Raw genomic sequence first — 18,208 nt, 5'->3', positions numbered from 1 at the left:
TTTTTTTTTATAAACAAGTTAGTCAATATAAAGTTAACTAGTTATATTGTCGCATCTTTTGTTTACCCCTACTATTTTGAAATACTATTAATCTGTATTTAAATGTACTCAATAGTCATTGTAAATGATGATGCATGTATTATCTAAACAACAACATTATCAACTATATTCGAGCTAAAAAATTCTTCGTTAATTAATGTAAAAAAAAAAAATCTTTAGTAAATAAATTTTCTCAAAATATATATTTAACTTTCTAATATTATCAATATCCACTCTAGTAATAAATTGAATTTTAGAGGTGGGCTTCCCACAAAATCTCAAAACCCTCCATGATTTGGCAGCTTTTAACGGATATCCATCCATCTTTATGGAATTTTCCTCCCTATACTGCCAATACCACAAACTGTATTTCTTTCATTTTCCCTCCACAATCATCCTCTATTACCTTTCTTTTTTCTTTCATTTGTCAACTTTTTATTTTTGTTATTTTATTGTATTTGTTCTTTTGTCTATTCTTCCAAATTTCTAAACAAACACGACAAAAACATCATCCATAATTTTTTATTAAAAGGAAAAATTGTGAGCATAGGAAAATTGTTAACAGTTGAAGGGCATTGGAAACAAGAAAAAAGGGGAAAAATATAAAGAAATGATGTTTTCCATTGAACTTTTAAGAAGAGGGGATGGCATGATGCTTTGAGATTTTTGCTTGTGCTATTGCATTTGTGTAAGTGGCTCGTTTTCATGTCCTCTAATTTTAATATGTGTTTTATTTGGTCAATTTCATGGGGTAGGATGCCAAATGTGTTACTTGAAAGAAAAAATTCAGATTATTTCACTATCTAGAGAATTTCAGAAATAAAGATTGAGACATAGGTGTTTTTAAAAGAGTTATTTTAAATAACATGTTTTATGGTATTTGTCGAATTACTGGTATAGAACGCATCTATTATAATTTTAGGTGTACCTATGACGTGTATAAATGATATGTGAGTTGCACCAATTAAATGGGTCATACATATTTGGATCAAAACAAAAAAAGGGTCATACATATAAGCCGCTACATTAGGTATACGTACATGAGGCCTTTACAGTATAGGTGATCTCAGGTGTGCCATAGATTAGGAATATTGTCGCTGTAGATGGTTTATTGATATGTCAACTTTGACCACAATAAGCTTCAGCTATAGATCTTTTGCGTGCATGATCAAGTCAAAATGGATAGACTTAGGTGTCCTAAAAAAACCTATGTTTTTTCTTGTACTATTGAAATTTTGTCTTTCGATTAACTATTATGCACCTATTAATATAAATTTTAATAATTACATCCAATAATGTATCACCATGTACATAACAATCAATTAACATTTTTTTACGCCTAAAAACCGTCTTTTTTAATATCACCTCAAGTAAAAACTACTTGACTCATTCCTTGAAACCAACCCCCCTAAAGTTTAGTAATCCATGATTTACCATTTCATTTTTGTTGCTAACTTTTTATTCTTTGATCAAGTTGTTTCATTAACTTTTATTTTCTACTTCTCCCTATAAAATAAATTGCTCTATCTTTAATATTATTTACTCCTTTTTTTAATAGTTTACAATATTCTATGTTAAAATCTTCACCCTTTTGAAAATAATGTACTCAATTTTGACATTTAGTTGTCTTATTGTTTGAAGAACATTTTATAGAAAATATGGTGAGATAAGATAGTTTTACCCTCCATATAATTTCCGATAGTATTAAAATTTAGAATCAAATTTTTATATATTTAAATATATATATATACAAATTTGAACACCCTGACATACAGTTGGTTGGTTGGTAATAAGATTTGGTCAAAAGGGTCTTTGGCCGTTTTGATTCATTCTACGTGCTAAGCACAATTTCATTTCTTTTAACTTACCAGTCATAATAACACAAGAGATCATGATTTCACATCAATAATAAGCAAAAACTGGTCAATAGGATTGCTAGATGTCATGTTTTTAGGATTTGCACATCTTCAACTTAAGGCCTGCAATTCTAAAAAATTTGATGTGTATATAATGTGTTATGGACTACAAACTTTTTTGATTTTTTAGAAAAATGGCATTACCAAACATGTCTTAAAAGTGCCATTGATTTGAGTTTATTCATTTCTTTGTTTGTCCAACATAGCTTACCAATTATATTGCAAAAACTGCTATTAATGTGGTTTCCTCATAAACCAAACCAGGGAATCAATCAGCCTTGCTGTGTTGCGCCATTGACGTCGTTTAAGCCTGTGGAGAAGGCTGAAACTTCTGAGGTTAGGTTCCTTCAGGCCATTTCCTCTTTATTTACATTTCATTGGCAGTCTATGTCAATGTAACTTAATACATTTTTGGCGTGGATGCGATCTACCCTAGTTGGTAAAGTTTTGTGGGGGTGATATCCACGATCAAGTCCGAATTCTCTAGAGTTTTGATTAAACTCTATAAGATAGAGTGGTATCTGAACCATATATTTTAATATCAAGGGCTCATATTGATAGGAGGGAAAAATTATAAGGTTGATTTTGATAAGGAAAAATAGGAGGATTTTGGAAAGAGAATATATGAGTCATTAATTTTTTGCTCAATTGTAGATATTGTTCAAATTCTTCATTGTAAAGTTATTTTACAACTCTAGAGGATCCAAACACTCTCTAACACACCGAAAAAAAAAAAACTTAATACATGTTCGGTGTTCCACACAATTTATAATGTTTTAACAAGTTTTTGGAGATTATTATGAGAGGATGGGTCATAGTTGCGGTTAATTATATGGAAGTGTCCTGATAGCTTTAAGCCTTTGTGTGCATATCAATAAAAATCCTGAAAATTTTGATATCTTGAATATATAAAGCAGTGCGAATTTAATAAGTTATAATACATGACTATATTTTTCCTTATATATATACTCGCAAATCCAATCGACATTTTGAATCTTTAGATTCTAGGAGTAAAAAACAAAATACTGGTGAGGAAGTAATAATAATGACGCTATTCAAATATGTAGGTTGTAATTATGAATGATCTGGGTATCGTTCATTATCAGTGTATCAGATCAATGACTTCCTAACTTGTTGTTGATAGCACCCACAAAAAAAATAAGGATACTTTTTGAGCATGATCATTTTTGTTTAAGATGATAACCTTGTATTTTAGGCTGTTTTCCAAAATAACCCTATTTCACAATAAGTAGATCTGTACAGAATTACCATAGATAATTTTTCTAGATGGTTTTGCAATATAGTATAGGGCTATTATAGAGAATGGCCAATAAGTGAGCGTCAAAAATTCTAAGCACATGTTACCCTGTATAACCTCCCTGTTAATTAGGAAGCAAATATTGCAATTATGTGTTAATTTGGTGTCCATTGAAAGGATTAATAGATGAATGATTCTCTCTAAACTAATAGAATATATACAAAAAGTTCTATGTTGGACAAGTTTGAGTCTCTCTAATTTCTAAAGAACTTTTTTGGTTACAATAACATTGCAGATGAGCTATCCATCATCAGAAGATGATTCATATGAATCAAAAAGAATAAGTCCTGACTCGGGATCCAAAACTAGCATGGACTCAGGCCAAACTTCACCTCAAGAACTAGGCTCAACAGATGCAACATCAAAGGCTAAACCCACAATGCCTGCCTTAAGCAAGCCACCGGACCATAAAAAACAACTAGACCCCGTATGGAAGCCAGGGTCCAATAACCCAATGGGTGGGACTCAACGTCCCTTACCCAATCCTAGGCCGGTCCCAAATCACGAGGCAATAGTTCAACGACGAGAAGGAATGAACAACAACAATGGAAGCAGCCGAAGTGACAGCATAGAGAGCACAAGTAGTGCACCCTTTAAGCCTCATACAGGAGGGGATATAAGATGGGATGCTATAAATGTGGTAAATGCAAGAGAGGCTCCTTTAGGACTTAGTCATTTTAAACTCCTTAAAAGACTTGGTTATGGAGATATTGGTAGTGTGTATCTTGTTGAGTTAAGAGGGACTAACACCCACTTCGCTATGAAAGTTATGGACAAGGCATCACTCGCTAGTAGGAACAAGTTGCTTCGAGCACAAACTGAGAGGGAGATTCTTGGCTTGCTTGATCATCCTTTCTTACCTACTTTATACTCGCATTTTGAGACTGATAAATTTTACTGCTTGGTCATGGAATTCTGTAGTGGTGGTAATCTTCATTCTCTTAGACAGAAGCAATGTAACAAGTTCTTCACTGAGGAAGCTGCCCGGTCAGTACATTTTCCTAGATATAGTTATATCTCCTTTTTATGATCTTATTATGTCAATTTCTTGCTCAACTTCTTGTTACAACGTAACAATAGTGAGGGTGCATTCTCTTCGCCTGAATTTTGCTGAACGTATTTGAACTTAGTGGAGCTTATTTAAACTTATTGAAGATTGTTTCATAACTTATCTGGACTAATTTTCCAGAAGATTAAACTGTTAAGGTGAAGAGAACGCTCCCTATAAATGGCTAGTATATTCGTGAATGAATTTACTTAATTTGACTTCATATGGAATGCAGATTTTACGCATCAGAAGTACTCTTAGCATTGGAGTACCTACACATGCTTGGCATTGTGTACAGAGACCTAAAGCCAGAGAATGTGCTAGTGAGAGATGAAGGCCACATCATGCTCTCAGATTTTGATCTCTCCCTCCGATGTTCAGTCAACCCAACTCTAGTCAAGTCTTCCTCGGCCCATGTACCTAACAATGCTGGTGGAGGCGGTGGTGGGATCCTTGATGAGGAAATGGCAGTGCAGGGGTGCATGCAACCATCAAGCTTCTTCCCACGCATCCTCCCCAGCAAAAAGAATCGAAAATCCAAATCAGATTTTGGGCTTTTTGTAAATGGATCCCTCCCCGAGCTGATGGCAGAGCCCACCAATGTTCGGTCCATGTCCTTTGTCGGAACCCATGAGTATCTTGCACCTGAAATAATCCGTGGTGAGGGGCATGGTAGTGCTGTAGACTGGTGGACCTTTGGAATTTTCCTATATGAGCTCCTGCATGGTACCACCCCTTTCAAAGGACAAGGAAACCGGGCTACCCTATTCAATGTTGTCGGGCAGCCTTTGAGGTTCCCGGACAATCCAAATGTCAGCATGGTGGCACGCGATCTCATACGTGGGCTTTTGATTAAGGAGCCTCATAAGAGGATTGCTTACAAAAGAGGTGCTACTGAAATCAAGCAACACCCCTTTTTTGAAGGGGTGAATTGGGCACTTGTTAGAAGTGCTGCCCCTCCTCATCTTCCTGATCCTGTAGATTTTTCCCGGTTTGCTAGTAAGGAAGCGCCTCCCCCTTGCATGGACAAGAAAGTCCCTGAAAGTTCTACAGGGAGTGACAACCAGAGCAATTCCAATGATTCGACATACATTGATTTCGAGTATTTCTGATAAACCATACATACACTAAAAGAAATATCATCATATTTCCAATTCTCTATAGTCCTATACTTGTTCTTAGCAAAAGTGACTAATTTTTTTTGTACAAAGAACTTGAAAATTGTATTATTATTAGAGGAACAAGAATCCTTTTTTGACATAAAATGGTTGAGTTCATATGTGTAAATACAACCTTTCTTAATTACCTATCAAAGAAGATAAACAGATTCTATCATATACTAGTTTAATTCAATCTTGATGCAGTATCATGGAGCCAAATCTTTAGTTGTTATCTGTGGCATTGGCTGATTCCTTAAGAAATGTTGAAATAGAAGCAGTGCAAGTCGAGGGCGAGTCAATGGAACCTCATGCCCTGCACCTCTAACTGTCACATATGTCAGTCCCTTATATACTTGGCTCCATCCACCCACCTGATTCTCCTCCAAACAAAACAAAATTAGAAAATGAAGTATATATTTAGAAATTGTCAAATCAGAATTTCACAAACTTGTTGCTGTTATCAGGATACTAGTGATCATGAACTGCTGATACTGACCTTTTCATCGTCGTACCAGGGATACCATTCTGTGGTTGTCCCAAGTTTGAGGGCATTGATGGAATATCGTGTTGAAGTTAAAGGTAGAATCGCGTCTGTGTCCCCACTGTAATCAAGGAGAAATCTTAGCAACGAATGAATTGCGTTCTTGGTACAAGCCCAAGGAGAAATAATAAGCTCATTGATGAGGACATATTTATATAGGAGTAGGACACACTACATCTCTGAACCTATATAGTAGTGCATTTTTAACATAAAAAAAAAGAGAAGACATAGATCACCTGAATACCCAAATCTGAACACCAGCAGTTATGAGCTCTTTGAAGATAGGGAGCATGGATTTTGGGGAGTCAGTCCAACTGCTTCTAACAACATCACTGCATAGCATGAAAATCAATATGTAAATGCTGCAAGACATCCATTATCATGGGAAAACATGTACTTACTCCAAATTTTATTCTACATACACATCATTGAACAAACCCTCAGATACTTTTCCAGAAATGATAGGATGTCTAATCATTATTGCATAATGTAAGTAGTCTTCACTGCACTAAGGCATGATATTTTAAGCCCAAAAGGGCTAGCTCAACTAGAAAAGCTCATGGGCTGTCTTGACTATTGTATGTTTATGTGTTAATAATTAGCAAATTAATTACGAAGAATTTTCACAAACTTATGAAGAGTTATACAAATTAGGAAAAAAACAAAACAGAAATATCTGTTCAACGTTATGATCTAGCTAGTTGTACTTTTTGAAAAGCTCAAGGCTCGACTCGAGTTCAAATACTTCCTTCCTTTCATATTACTCGCTACACTTCTCAAATTTACTGACTCCTAGATAATTTTTGGAAAAGAGAGAGGTAGAGAGTAAAAAGAAAAGCGACCTATGTGAGAGGAGAGAGATAGAGAGAGTTTATTGCTCAAAAAGAAAGTTTAGCAAGTAATGTGAAACTTCCCACAATAAAAAGTATAGCGAGTATTCTGAAACGGAGGAAGTATAAGTACCACAATGCAAGTTAGGCCAAGCTACTGTTTACTTGAACTTGGCCTAGCTCGTTATATTTTGACATGACTGTGGACGCAATATCATAGATAGAAATTGCAATAATGAGAAAAATACCCTTGGACAACCTCACCTCTACGATCATTCACATGAACTTGACATTTGACAAAAAAAAACAACACAAAGTTGCCTTTTTCTACACCCAACCGCACAAATTTATCCATTTTAACACGCAACAAAAATAAAAATAAAAATAAAAATAGAACAGGAACAGTCTTTGTTTAATAGAATTTCACTATATGAGAATTATACGAAGTAATAATTTAATCTGTTGTATATGCAAACCTGCAAGCTCTCCAAGGATGGGGAATAGACCCACTAATGTTTGCATGAAGAGCCTTTTGTACATCTGGTCTGTTCATGTACTTTGTTGTGTACGTTACTACACAATCATCATTTCCTCTGTACGTATATGGCTGCATAATTTGTCCAAATTATCAGTCAATTTTATCTATGTATGCTACATCATAAAATTTGTTTGGGTGGATTTTTGATATAATCAACAATATAAGTATATAACTAAACAGGGTAATAATGCATGGAACCCAAATTGAAGTTCTTTTTCTGGCTCCTTTGGAAGGACCGTATCCCCCACATGAGCTTACTCCAAGAAATATTGTGTCCTTGATGTTCCAACCTAGTTGAAGATTCCCCCCATATTATTCGTGACTGTATCCATTCGAAGGGGGTATGGGAAATCGTAGATATAGCGGTCTAAGTCGATGCCTCGTTTGTGAACATTCATGAAACTACTGGGCTTGGGGGGTGATTCGGAATAGGGAAGGGGAATGCATGGGTGTTGGGTTTTAGCCGGCGCACGTTTGCTTGTGATAATAATCTTGCTGAATTAAGGCCATCAAATTAGGTCTACAAATTGCTAAAGAACAAAACATCCATACGGCTCCTATATTTTCGGATTGCTTAAGAATTGTTAACCTCCTATGTAATCATGTTGGTTATGCTGACAATTATGTGAGTTATTTATGTGAATGCAGAAAGCTGTGGAAGGATCTTCCGTGAGTGAAGATTAAACATTGCAGTTGGAACTTCAACATGGTCGCGGATGGGCTTGCAAAAGAATGTCCGACTAGTGCGGATAGTATGAATGTAACTAGGATTTCCCCCACCCCCTAGCTATATTTTGAACACTTTCCTTGCGGATTGTAAAATATTTATGTCTAACTAATTAAATTATGATATGTATTTTCACCAAAAAAAAAAAGCTTTTACATTAATTTTCAAGTACCCCTATACCCCCCAAAGAGTTTTTCTAAGCTTACCGGTTATAAAGAGTAAGCAGCATATGCATATCAAACTACTATAAATACGCCTATATAAAGGTTACAAAGCGTGGATTATGCACTAGGGTGCACCATGCTCATTGTGCACCCAAAAAGAACATACCGTTTATATAAAAGAACACGAATTTTTTTCAACAACTTTTCTACGTTAAAAAAGAACACATGATTTACAATTAAAGAACATGTAACTTTATATTGATAAAAGAACGAAGGTTATATATAATAAATGAGCATCTACACTTAAGGTAAAAGAACATATACCTTTTAAATTCAAATTTAAAAAAGGAATCTTTAGTTGCAAAATTTAAGGAAGCAAATAACAATAATTTTTTAAATATAAACTCTAAAAATGATAAAAGGACGTAATTTAGAAAAGGGTGCACCATGCTCTACATGAACTTGGGTCCATGTACTTATTTGCGTAAAGGTTAAACTATTACATTCTCCCTAGAAGTTCCTTTCGTGGTCCGTTTCTAATATTTTTTTAATTAATAGTTAGGAATGAAGAACCCTTTAGTTTTCCTTTGAATAAATTAAACCTTAATAATTTAAAAGATTTATTTGGTTGATCAAATGAAGTTTCACAATCCAATAAAATTACAGGTCAACTATTTTCATCAATTCAACAACTTCCGAATAATTTATGCCCATAATTTGTAAAAAAATAAAAATACTACCTCCGATTTCACAATACAAGGCTCGCACGATTTTCGAGGTTGAACTTTGACCGTTAATTATTCTTAATTTATGTTGGTAGAAAATTTTTAAAAATGATATTATTATAGTATTTTTCAAGACGAATCCAATGGTATAATTTTTATAATTTTTATTTATCGTATTTGAGAGATATGATTCAAAATAAATTTTCGTAAAGCATGAATGCATTATATTTTGAAACAGAGGGAGTATTTGAAACAAAGGGAGTATCAAACAAGAGGGTATTAATATTGTACGTACAAGAGGTTTGTTGAAGTGATGGTGCATGGTAGATAAGTCAGCGCAAACAGGGCCATAAATATCATAGGGATTGATGTCTCCAAATTCCGAGTATGCTTTGAAAAGAGCATGATTGCATTCACCCTTTGGGAACAAAAACGAGTCATTTAAGCAGGACTCGTTGAGTGATTTGTAAGTTGCATCTGATATCAATCCATGGTTGTACCAATATTCAAATGATCCTTTATTGTCTAGATAATTATCTATAAGAGGATTCCCCAGCTGCAATATACACATATATGGATCATAAACCAAAAATTATTAGAATTCCATAAATTCATATTTTGTAGTTTCACAAAAAAAAAAAAAGAATGAATGGTAAATATTTTCATGATGTATATGATCACGTTTCGTTATTATTTAGTATTGTTTAGTAGATACATTATACATACTCCTTTTATTTATGAACTACTCCCTCCGTTTCACAATATAAGGCACGCACGATGTTCGAGGTCGAACTTTGACCGTTAGTTACTCTCAATTTATGTTGATATAAAATTTTAAAAAATAATATTATTATAGTATTTTTCAAGACGAATCCAACGGTATAATTTTTGTAATTTTTACTTATCGTATTTGAGAGATATTTGTGGTCAAAGCAAATTTTCGTAAAGCGTAAATGACTTATATTTTGAAACAGAGGGAGTAGTTATTAGGTTCGGGCTATGTTCCGGGTAAGAAAAAATTTCATTTATTAATATAATATTTTATGATAATAACACTAAATACAACTTAGCCTGGTGGTTAGAACTTTAGTATATGTACTTGAGGTCTCGATATTTAACCCTATACTTATGCAATTTCTTAATTTGTTATTGTACACGTGGATTACATGAACTAAAACTCTCTAGAGAGAGTGCCACGTGACACAATTTCTTGTTTTCGCACGCCTTTTTTTATATTTGTATAGATTGAATACTTTACCCAACATTTATATTAAACTTCAAGAAATTTCGCAGTTGCTTTTCACAATAGTCAAGAGTCGAGACAAAGACGTCAATATATCATCTTTAATTAGTTATGCATTAATTACTAATATAAAGTACCAATAATAAAATTTTCATACAGCAAGTAATGCATTAATGAGTTAAGGATACGTTTGATTCAACTTATTTGATCTTATCTTTTATTATTTTCAATTAATTATGCATTAATTACTAATAAGAAAAAAATACCAAGAAGCCTTTGAAGTTGATGACAGGATTCTTTGCTCTCTTGTTGAGGCGGGTTAAGATGAGAGAAAGTTGAGGAATATAATGGCCTGCATAACTTTCTCCGGCTATATAAAAAGGTCTATGCTTGTATTGAGGGAACCTTTTAAACCATCTTGTTAAGAATGCATATGTATCTCTAGCTGCATACACATATATAGAACGTTTATAAGTAACAAACTAATTTAGCAATATATTAATCTTTTTTAGGAACCAACTAATTACATTACTTAAGAATTGTTTTAGAGGTCAAATAGATTAATTAAAATCACCAATTTATAATGTATGACTTTGTCAAGTTGAGATAAAAAAAAAAGGGATAGTACCTGTTTTCCTATCCCCAGTTTCTAGTTGATCAACTGAATAATTTGAATAAGAAAATCCAACTCCAGCTGGTGAGTCCAGAAAAAGCAAATTGGCCTCTACAAAGAACACAAAAGGGAGAAAAATGTCAAGGTTTATCATAAAAATGGTTCAATTGAACCAATGTATTCAAAATCTTATTAAGAATTAGAGAGTACCTAATAATTATTGAGAACTTTCATTATGTCATGAATCCTAATATAAATATGCATGATTTTTCTCTCTTATAGTGGCATATATGATTTATGGATTTTGAAATATAAAGATGAATGCAGTCTTAGTGGTGGAGGATATGAGGAATTTCCACATAAACAACATGCAGTTGGTAGGAATCGAGCCAAAGTCACAAATTGGAGTTCAAATTACACAGATGTGACAAAATATAGATTATTTCTAGAGATGCTAATCTATTATGTTTACTCGTGAGCAACTCAACCTTGACTTGGTTAACTCAAGATTGAAAGCGACTCAAGACTTAAACAAGATCAGTTGTGCAAGTCCTATCTCAACTTGATAAGTTATCCATTAAATTATAACTTAAATTTAACTTATCTAAATTTAGTTTCTAAAATGAAAGGTAAGTTAAATTTAAGTTAAAGCATTTATGAAGAGAGAAATTTTACTAGACTAGGAATACGAATAATACCTCTTAAAAGGATAAAGTTGGACAAACACGAATTATGTATATTCAAATTTCAGTTTTCGTTGTTTCTTCAACCCTTTTCGATTATTCTCTATTCACAATAGTTTAAATGAGGGGGTGTTAAGTCGAGATTGTTTGCTCATGAGCAACTTGAAGTCAACTAGGTCAATGATTAACTCAATCAGCTCAAATCACTCAAAGCAAAACTTGTAATGCTGATCATCCCATTACATATTATATATTCATATTTAGACTCCCTTATAACTCAATTATATTATCTTTTAAACTTCCTCTATCCCCGTGCATAAGCCCAAATATTGATTAGACATTAATTTGGTAAATAATAATGCAATAGTTCTATATATCTAAGATTACAATAGGCAAAAAGCCAAAAACGAATTTTACTTTATAATCAAGTACAAATTGATAACAAGTCTCTAAAAATAATTTATATCTATGTATATTCCTTTCATCAACTATGATCTACAAAATATTGTTGCTTGTGACATTCACACTTCCCACATGTACAATTACATGAAGGATCGATAAAGAAGTGCACAAGACATGCAGCTTATTAGCAGAAGAAGCCAAAAAAAACATGTGTAAAATGGAAGGACATAGAAGCACTTTGTGTGATACACCTATACCCTACCTAACCACTCACATAAGTAGATGGTTTACAGACATCCACATTCCCACACAAAAGAGCAAAAGGACAATAATAACAATAGCACAACTTGACCAAACATAAAAACAAACAAAATGTGTAAACTTTAAATCTTCAAAGTATATATATACTTCCTCCATTTTTTTATTAAATGTTACAAATTTCAAATCACGGACTTCTAGGTACTTTTTGGAGAGGAGAGAGATAGAGAGAATGAAAAACAAAAAGATCACATGTGAACATGTGATAGGAAAGAGATAGAGAAAAGTTATTACCCAAAATAAAAATAGTGTAACATTTAATTTAAAACTTCCTAATATAGAAAGTGTAACATCTAAAAAAACGGAGTAAGTATATCATAACAAAAATAATTATACATACCTTTGTTCCAAGCATATGGGCTTAAAGTGAGTGCCTTCCCATCAGATTGGACCCTAAAGGGCCCCACCTCCTCTGAAGCTCCATAGGCTATAGATGAGCAACCAGGCCCACCATTAAGCCATAATACAAGTGGTTTCAAATTTGGTTTACTAACTAATGGTGACTCAATTAGCCAGTAAAAAAGGTCTCTATTTGTCTTGTCATCTACTCTTATATAACCTGCAAATTGGCTAAAATTCACCTTGCCTACCGGCTGGCCCGGTAGCCCGACGATCCGATCTTTTTCGTGGCGGCTCCTCTTGTGGCTATGGCCATGTTTCGCTAGCACGTCACCGGAAAAAAAAAGGATCATAAGGAGTGTAAGGTATAAGGGTGAATATGATGAGGAGATGTTACATTTTAATTCTCTAGTGGTTGTCATGGTTGTGTTTGTTTTGGATCCTAAATGACCATAAGTCAAAAGTCTTTAAAGATCAAGAGGGTGTCATAAAAAAGGCCAAGAAGCCTTCTTCACATGCAAGTAACAATGTCATCACATATATATTTATAGTTTGCGTCTACTATAATTTTGTGAAATGAAGTATAAACTAATTTGGACGGTTAACATAGTTTATTAGTCACTTGGGTTGTTTATGTAATTGCTCACATGAGTGTTAATGTTTCCTTCTTTTGGGCCACTAAATGCTCAAATGAAACGGGCTTTTATATATATTTGGTACCAATTGTCACGAGACATACTCATGAAAAGAAGGCAATTGTTCTTTGATTACTGGCAAAACAGAACCGTAGGCTTTATAGAATATGAAAAGAAGGTAAGTTTTCCGTAATATTACTCCAAGTACGGACCTGTTTTCCCCAACTTCTTTTCAGTTCAGTTCAATTGCAAATAGTTCTGTTCAATTGCAATTAATTCAGTTTAATTCAGTTCAGTTCAGTTCAGCTCCAACTATCATTTCTATTAATTATAAATCAATTTAGTTCAATTCAATTCAGTTCAGTTGCGCAATTAGTTCAGTTCAATTTAGTTCAATTCAGTTCAGTTCAATATAGTTCAATTCAGTTCAGTTTAATTCAATCCAGTTCAGTTCAGTTGTTTTATGTCGAACAGAACATGTCCTACTTCTTAGTTCTTAATCTTTTTATTTTAAACAAATGTCACATTCATGATATTAGCAAATATTCCCCTTGTTCTTTAATCATCTACTCGCTTTTCTTTTTCATCCGTTTTTTAAAGATCTACACATTACTTTATGTGAAAGTATTGTGTTAGACCGTCTGACACAATGTTATGGTCAGACGGCGGACATCTTCACGCTTCTAAAGAAAAAGCAGCAACACTTTTTCATTCTCAATTTTCTCTCTTCTAAACTTGTCTTCTCCAATGCCGAGTCGACTCATCTTCACTCTCTTCCTCTCCTCTCTCCTCCTCCTTTCTCTCTCCTCCCTCTCTCTCTCCTCTGACCTCGACGACGAAGACCTCAGCTTCCTCGAAGACGACTCCGACGATGTCGTTTCTACCTCTAAATCCGACGATTTAGACGACACTGAAGAATTCGACGACGATTTCGGAAACTACGATGATTTCGACGAGTCATAGTTCGGAGGAGACGAGTCTGACTCGGCCGAGTACTCGATGCCAGAGGTTGACGAGAAAGACGTCGTCGTTTTAAAAGAGAAGAACTTCACTGATGTGATCGAAGGAAAGTAGAGGTTAGTGTTTTGTTTTCTTTTCAGTTGGACTTTGTTTTCTTTCAGTTGGACTTTGTTTTCTTTCAGTTGGACTTTGTTTTCTTTCAGTTGGACTTTGTGTTTCTTTCAGTTGGACTTTGTTTTGTTTCAGTTGGACTTTGTTTTTTTTTCAGTTGGACTACCTGAAAAATGAAGACTACCTGAAAAAGAATGAAGACTACCTGAAAAAAAATGAAGACTACCTGAAAAAGAATAAAGACCAACTGAAACCCAAAGTAAGTCTAACTGAAGTACAAAAACCAACTGAAAAAAAAAGAAGACTAACTGAAAATAAAATGAAGACTACCTGAAAAAAAAATGAAGACTACTTGAAAAAAAATTAAGACTAACTGAAAAAAAATTGGAACCACCTGAAAGTCGTCCGACCAAAGATTATGGTCGGACGAGTCCGACACAATACGTTGTCTTACTTTATTCCTCATTTGCAAGAAGGTTATTTTTCCATTATATTACTCCAAGTACTTCTTAGTTCTTAATCTTTTATTTCAAACAAATGTCAGATTCATGATATAACAAAATACTTCCTTTGTTCTTTAATCATCTACCCGCTTTTCTTTTCCATCCGTTTTTTAAAAAGATCTACACATTACTTTATTTCTCATTTGCAGTCCCGGTCCGAACAATATGGAGGCCCTATGCTAATATTGAAAAATAGTCCTCTATATAAAAATATTAAAAAAAAACCCACCAAAATATGCAAGTAAACCAAATAGCAAACATGCATCAAAATAAGCTTTTCTCCTCAAAATCTTTTGATACATTCCAAGAAAAGCTGAATTTAAGAAACTTGCAGACACTTTGACTATTAATTTCAAGTCTTTTACGTTTAAAGAATTTTTTTCCCAATTTAGAGGCCTATTTGAAAGTGCGGCCCTGTTACATGTACCACTTTGGACATGTTAAGGGCCGGGCCTGCTCATTTGACAAAAGATCTATATTATATTAGTGAAGGGGGGAGTAATATGGTGTCCCCCTTATAAAAAGTCTGAGATACTCTCAATGAATTTAAATTGTCATATAAATTAAATTATATTTTCCTTCATCCTATTCGCCATATATATTGAACAAGTTAACAATGGAATTGAATTTGAAATATCAATTAAATATTAAACTAATTGAGAAAAAGATGTTAATATGATACGCATGCATAGCGTGCAAAAATACTAATATACAATCATTTGATCGCCCTTGGCCCATACTCTTTATCTTCCATAAAATATAATAAATTCACACTCTTCTCATTTTAAAAAAGTAAAGAAATCCATTGAACCCACTTTTTACACTCTATGTGTTTGATTTGCTTTATAATGTGTATCTAATCTATAGTAACAAAGTGAATTTTAAAAAAATTGATGGAGTAATTCAAGTAAAAGAAGGATAATAAGAAATAGAAAAATGTGTGAATTGGAAAATAAAATAAAATAAAAAGGTAGTTAGTGCTAGTGCATTCTTTGCAAACTCTTTTTTCATTTGAGGTAATGATCGATGCAATGCGTTAGTACACGTGGTTTAGTTTCTCTTGTTATGAAATTCTAGCCATATTAATATCGTTAGGAATCCATATTATTTACTAAATTGTTATCAGAACTTATTTTGGACATGTTCGGTAACGTTAGTTGTGGTGGTAGTTTTTGTTGGAGATATTTTTAGAAAAATCTAGAGCATTTATGGAAGACGTTAAATATTGGAGAAGAGAAACTAATTAAATGTTCTTCAAGTTTGAAGGAAAGTCTAGAATTTGTTAGATTATTACCATTGGAGCAAATCAATGGAACATTCCAGAAGTTTGGAGAGAAACCCAAAGAAGGCATGAACCAATATGGAGTAGTATAAATAGAAGTATGGATTTGTTGTAGAAGGTGGTGAAATCCAAAGTAAGAAAGTTTGGAGAGACATGAGCTCATGATACATAATAGAGTGAGAGATATGTGAGATATGAGCTCACACACAAAAAAAGAATATGAGAGTTATTTTTGTAAGGTGTGGAATAAGTGTCCCACCAAAATATATTGTTGTACAATTTTCGATGTAATCAATACTTTGCAATTTATCAAATTGTAAAATTTGGGTCCATTAAAAATTCCGCGTGCGCTCCCAAAAATCTATCATGGTATCAGAGCCGGAACATGATAACGCCAACATCCGAGTAGCAAGAAGAAGATAGAAGATGCAAATTATCAAGTTAAAAGGTTGAAGCAAGATAAAAGAAGTTGAGTTAAGTGTCAAATTTAAAATATGTGAAAGAAAGATTAAAAAGAATTGAGAAATAGTTTAGTTAGTGACATGAGCACAAAAAAAAAATTGGGGGAGGTTGATGACATGAGCATCAACAAGAAGAAAAAAATTGGAGAAATTTTACTAAAAGAATGTTGAAGAAAAATATTTGAAAATGGAAAAATTTTATTAAATCTTGGAGAAGGAAGAGTTTGAAGGATGATAATGACAAGGGCATTAGCAAAGTATGTTGGTGACAATAACACCGACAGTTAGGAAAGAGAAACAAAAAAATCACAAAAAGATTTTTAGAATTTGCTAATGACATGAGCATTAGTAGTGATGGGTTGGTGACATGAGCACCAACAACAAAAGAAAATTTGTAGAAAAAATATTTTGGGTGATGGCTAGTAAGACGAGCATCAGTAAGAAAGTTGGTATTACTTGGTAACATGAATACCAACATAATTTGAAAGAAAATAGAAAAGGGAGATTGAGAAGCAACAAGAAGAAATTTTCTGGGAGAAAATCATGAAAAAGTTGGAATTAGGGGGAGTAAACCAGTAAAGTTTGGAGGTATATTTTTTAAAATTAGGGGGAGTGTTGGAGATATTTTTAGAAAAATCTAGAGCATTTATGGAAGAAGTTAAATATTGGAGAAGAGAAACTAATTAAATGTTCTTCAAGTTTGAAGAAAAGTCTAGAATTTGTCAGATTATTACTATTGGAGCAAATCAATGGAATATTCCAGAAGTTTGGAGAGAAACCCAAAGAAGGCATGAACCAATATGGAGTAGTATAAATAGAAGTATGGATTTGTTGTAGAAGGTGGTGAAATCCAAAGTAAGAAAGTTTGGAGAGACATGAGCTCACCATACACAATAGAGTGAGAGATATGTGAGACATGAGCTCACACACAAAAAAAAGAATATGAGAGTTTTTTTGTAAGGTGTGGAACAAGTGTCCCACCAAAATATATTGTTGTACAATTTTTGATGTAATCAATACTTTGCAATTTATCAAATTGTAAAATTTGGGTCCATTACAAATTCCGCGTGCGCTCCCAAAAATCTATCAGCTTTTAGTTGTGAGAGTAGCTATTAGCTGTGCTGGTAGCTGTTAATGGTTGGTGTGATACTGTTAGCTATCCAAGTAACAATATAAGATATTGATGTTTGGTATAAGAAGTTGTCAAAGTAGCTGTTTACAAATAACTAGTTAAAAACTCAAACAAAACATGAATATATAATTTATACACCACTAAACACTACCCTTTGACAAACACAACTAAAACACTGCTTGTACCACTAAAAGCTACTTACACCATTACATTGCCAAACACTATTATTTTTCTGATTAGTATTTTGACCGAGTCAAGACACTAAAATCTACTTAAAAAGCTTGTACCAAACACGCCCAAACTCCCTCCGTCCCAGATCCCACTAAGATTATCACAATGGACTCGGCATAGTCTTCAAGATTTGTCTTTGATTACTTATATCTTTAATTATACTTGGAAAAAAATTATATACGAGTTTAATATTATGATAGTATATGTCGTGACAATTCAAACAAGATTCCACATGCCTTATTTCGGTGATTGGCATTCTTCACATGTGCTCTTTTGAATCATTATTGTG

General features: G+C 33.5%; 2 protein-coding genes across 3 annotated transcripts; one reads left to right on the top strand and one right to left on the bottom strand.

Moving 5' to 3' along the window:
- Positions 1-793: 793 nt before the first annotated feature.
- On the top strand, positions 794-5,460 carry LOC104886817 (serine/threonine-protein kinase RHS3). The gene is made up of 3 exons (XM_010671339.4): positions 794-2,291; positions 3,509-4,260; positions 4,557-5,460. The coding sequence occupies exons 1-3, from the start codon at positions 2,193-2,195 to the stop codon at positions 5,431-5,433; spliced, it is 1,728 nt and encodes a 575-aa protein (XP_010669641.1). The 5' UTR covers positions 794-2,192; the 3' UTR covers positions 5,434-5,460.
- LOC104886818 (serine carboxypeptidase-like 26) lies at positions 5,445-13,146 on the bottom strand. 2 transcript variants are annotated; one of them, XM_010671341.4, is made up of 8 exons: positions 12,606-13,138; positions 10,878-10,973; positions 10,516-10,694; positions 9,302-9,562; positions 7,329-7,459; positions 6,259-6,354; positions 5,978-6,083; positions 5,445-5,852 (listed from the first exon to the last, which is right to left on the bottom strand). In XM_010671341.4, the coding sequence occupies exons 1-8, from the start codon at positions 13,024-13,026 to the stop codon at positions 5,688-5,690; spliced, it is 1,455 nt and encodes a 484-aa protein (XP_010669643.1). In that variant the 5' UTR covers positions 13,027-13,138; the 3' UTR covers positions 5,445-5,687. The 2 variants fall into 2 exon arrangements, with proteins under 2 accessions (XP_010669643.1, XP_048494938.1); XM_048638981.2 differs by lacking the exon at positions 9,302-9,562 and having other exon boundaries at positions 12,606-13,146.
- Positions 13,147-18,208: the final 5,062 nt, after the last annotated feature.

Source organism: Beta vulgaris, chromosome 2, assembly GCF_026745355.1.
Source record: "Beta vulgaris subsp. vulgaris cultivar EL10 chromosome 2, EL10.2, whole genome shotgun sequence".
In the NCBI taxonomy this organism is placed as follows: domain Eukaryota; kingdom Viridiplantae; phylum Streptophyta; class Magnoliopsida; order Caryophyllales; family Amaranthaceae; genus Beta; species Beta vulgaris.
Note: the sequence above shows the minus strand (reverse complement) of the source record. Positions and strands in the feature narration are given on the sequence as shown.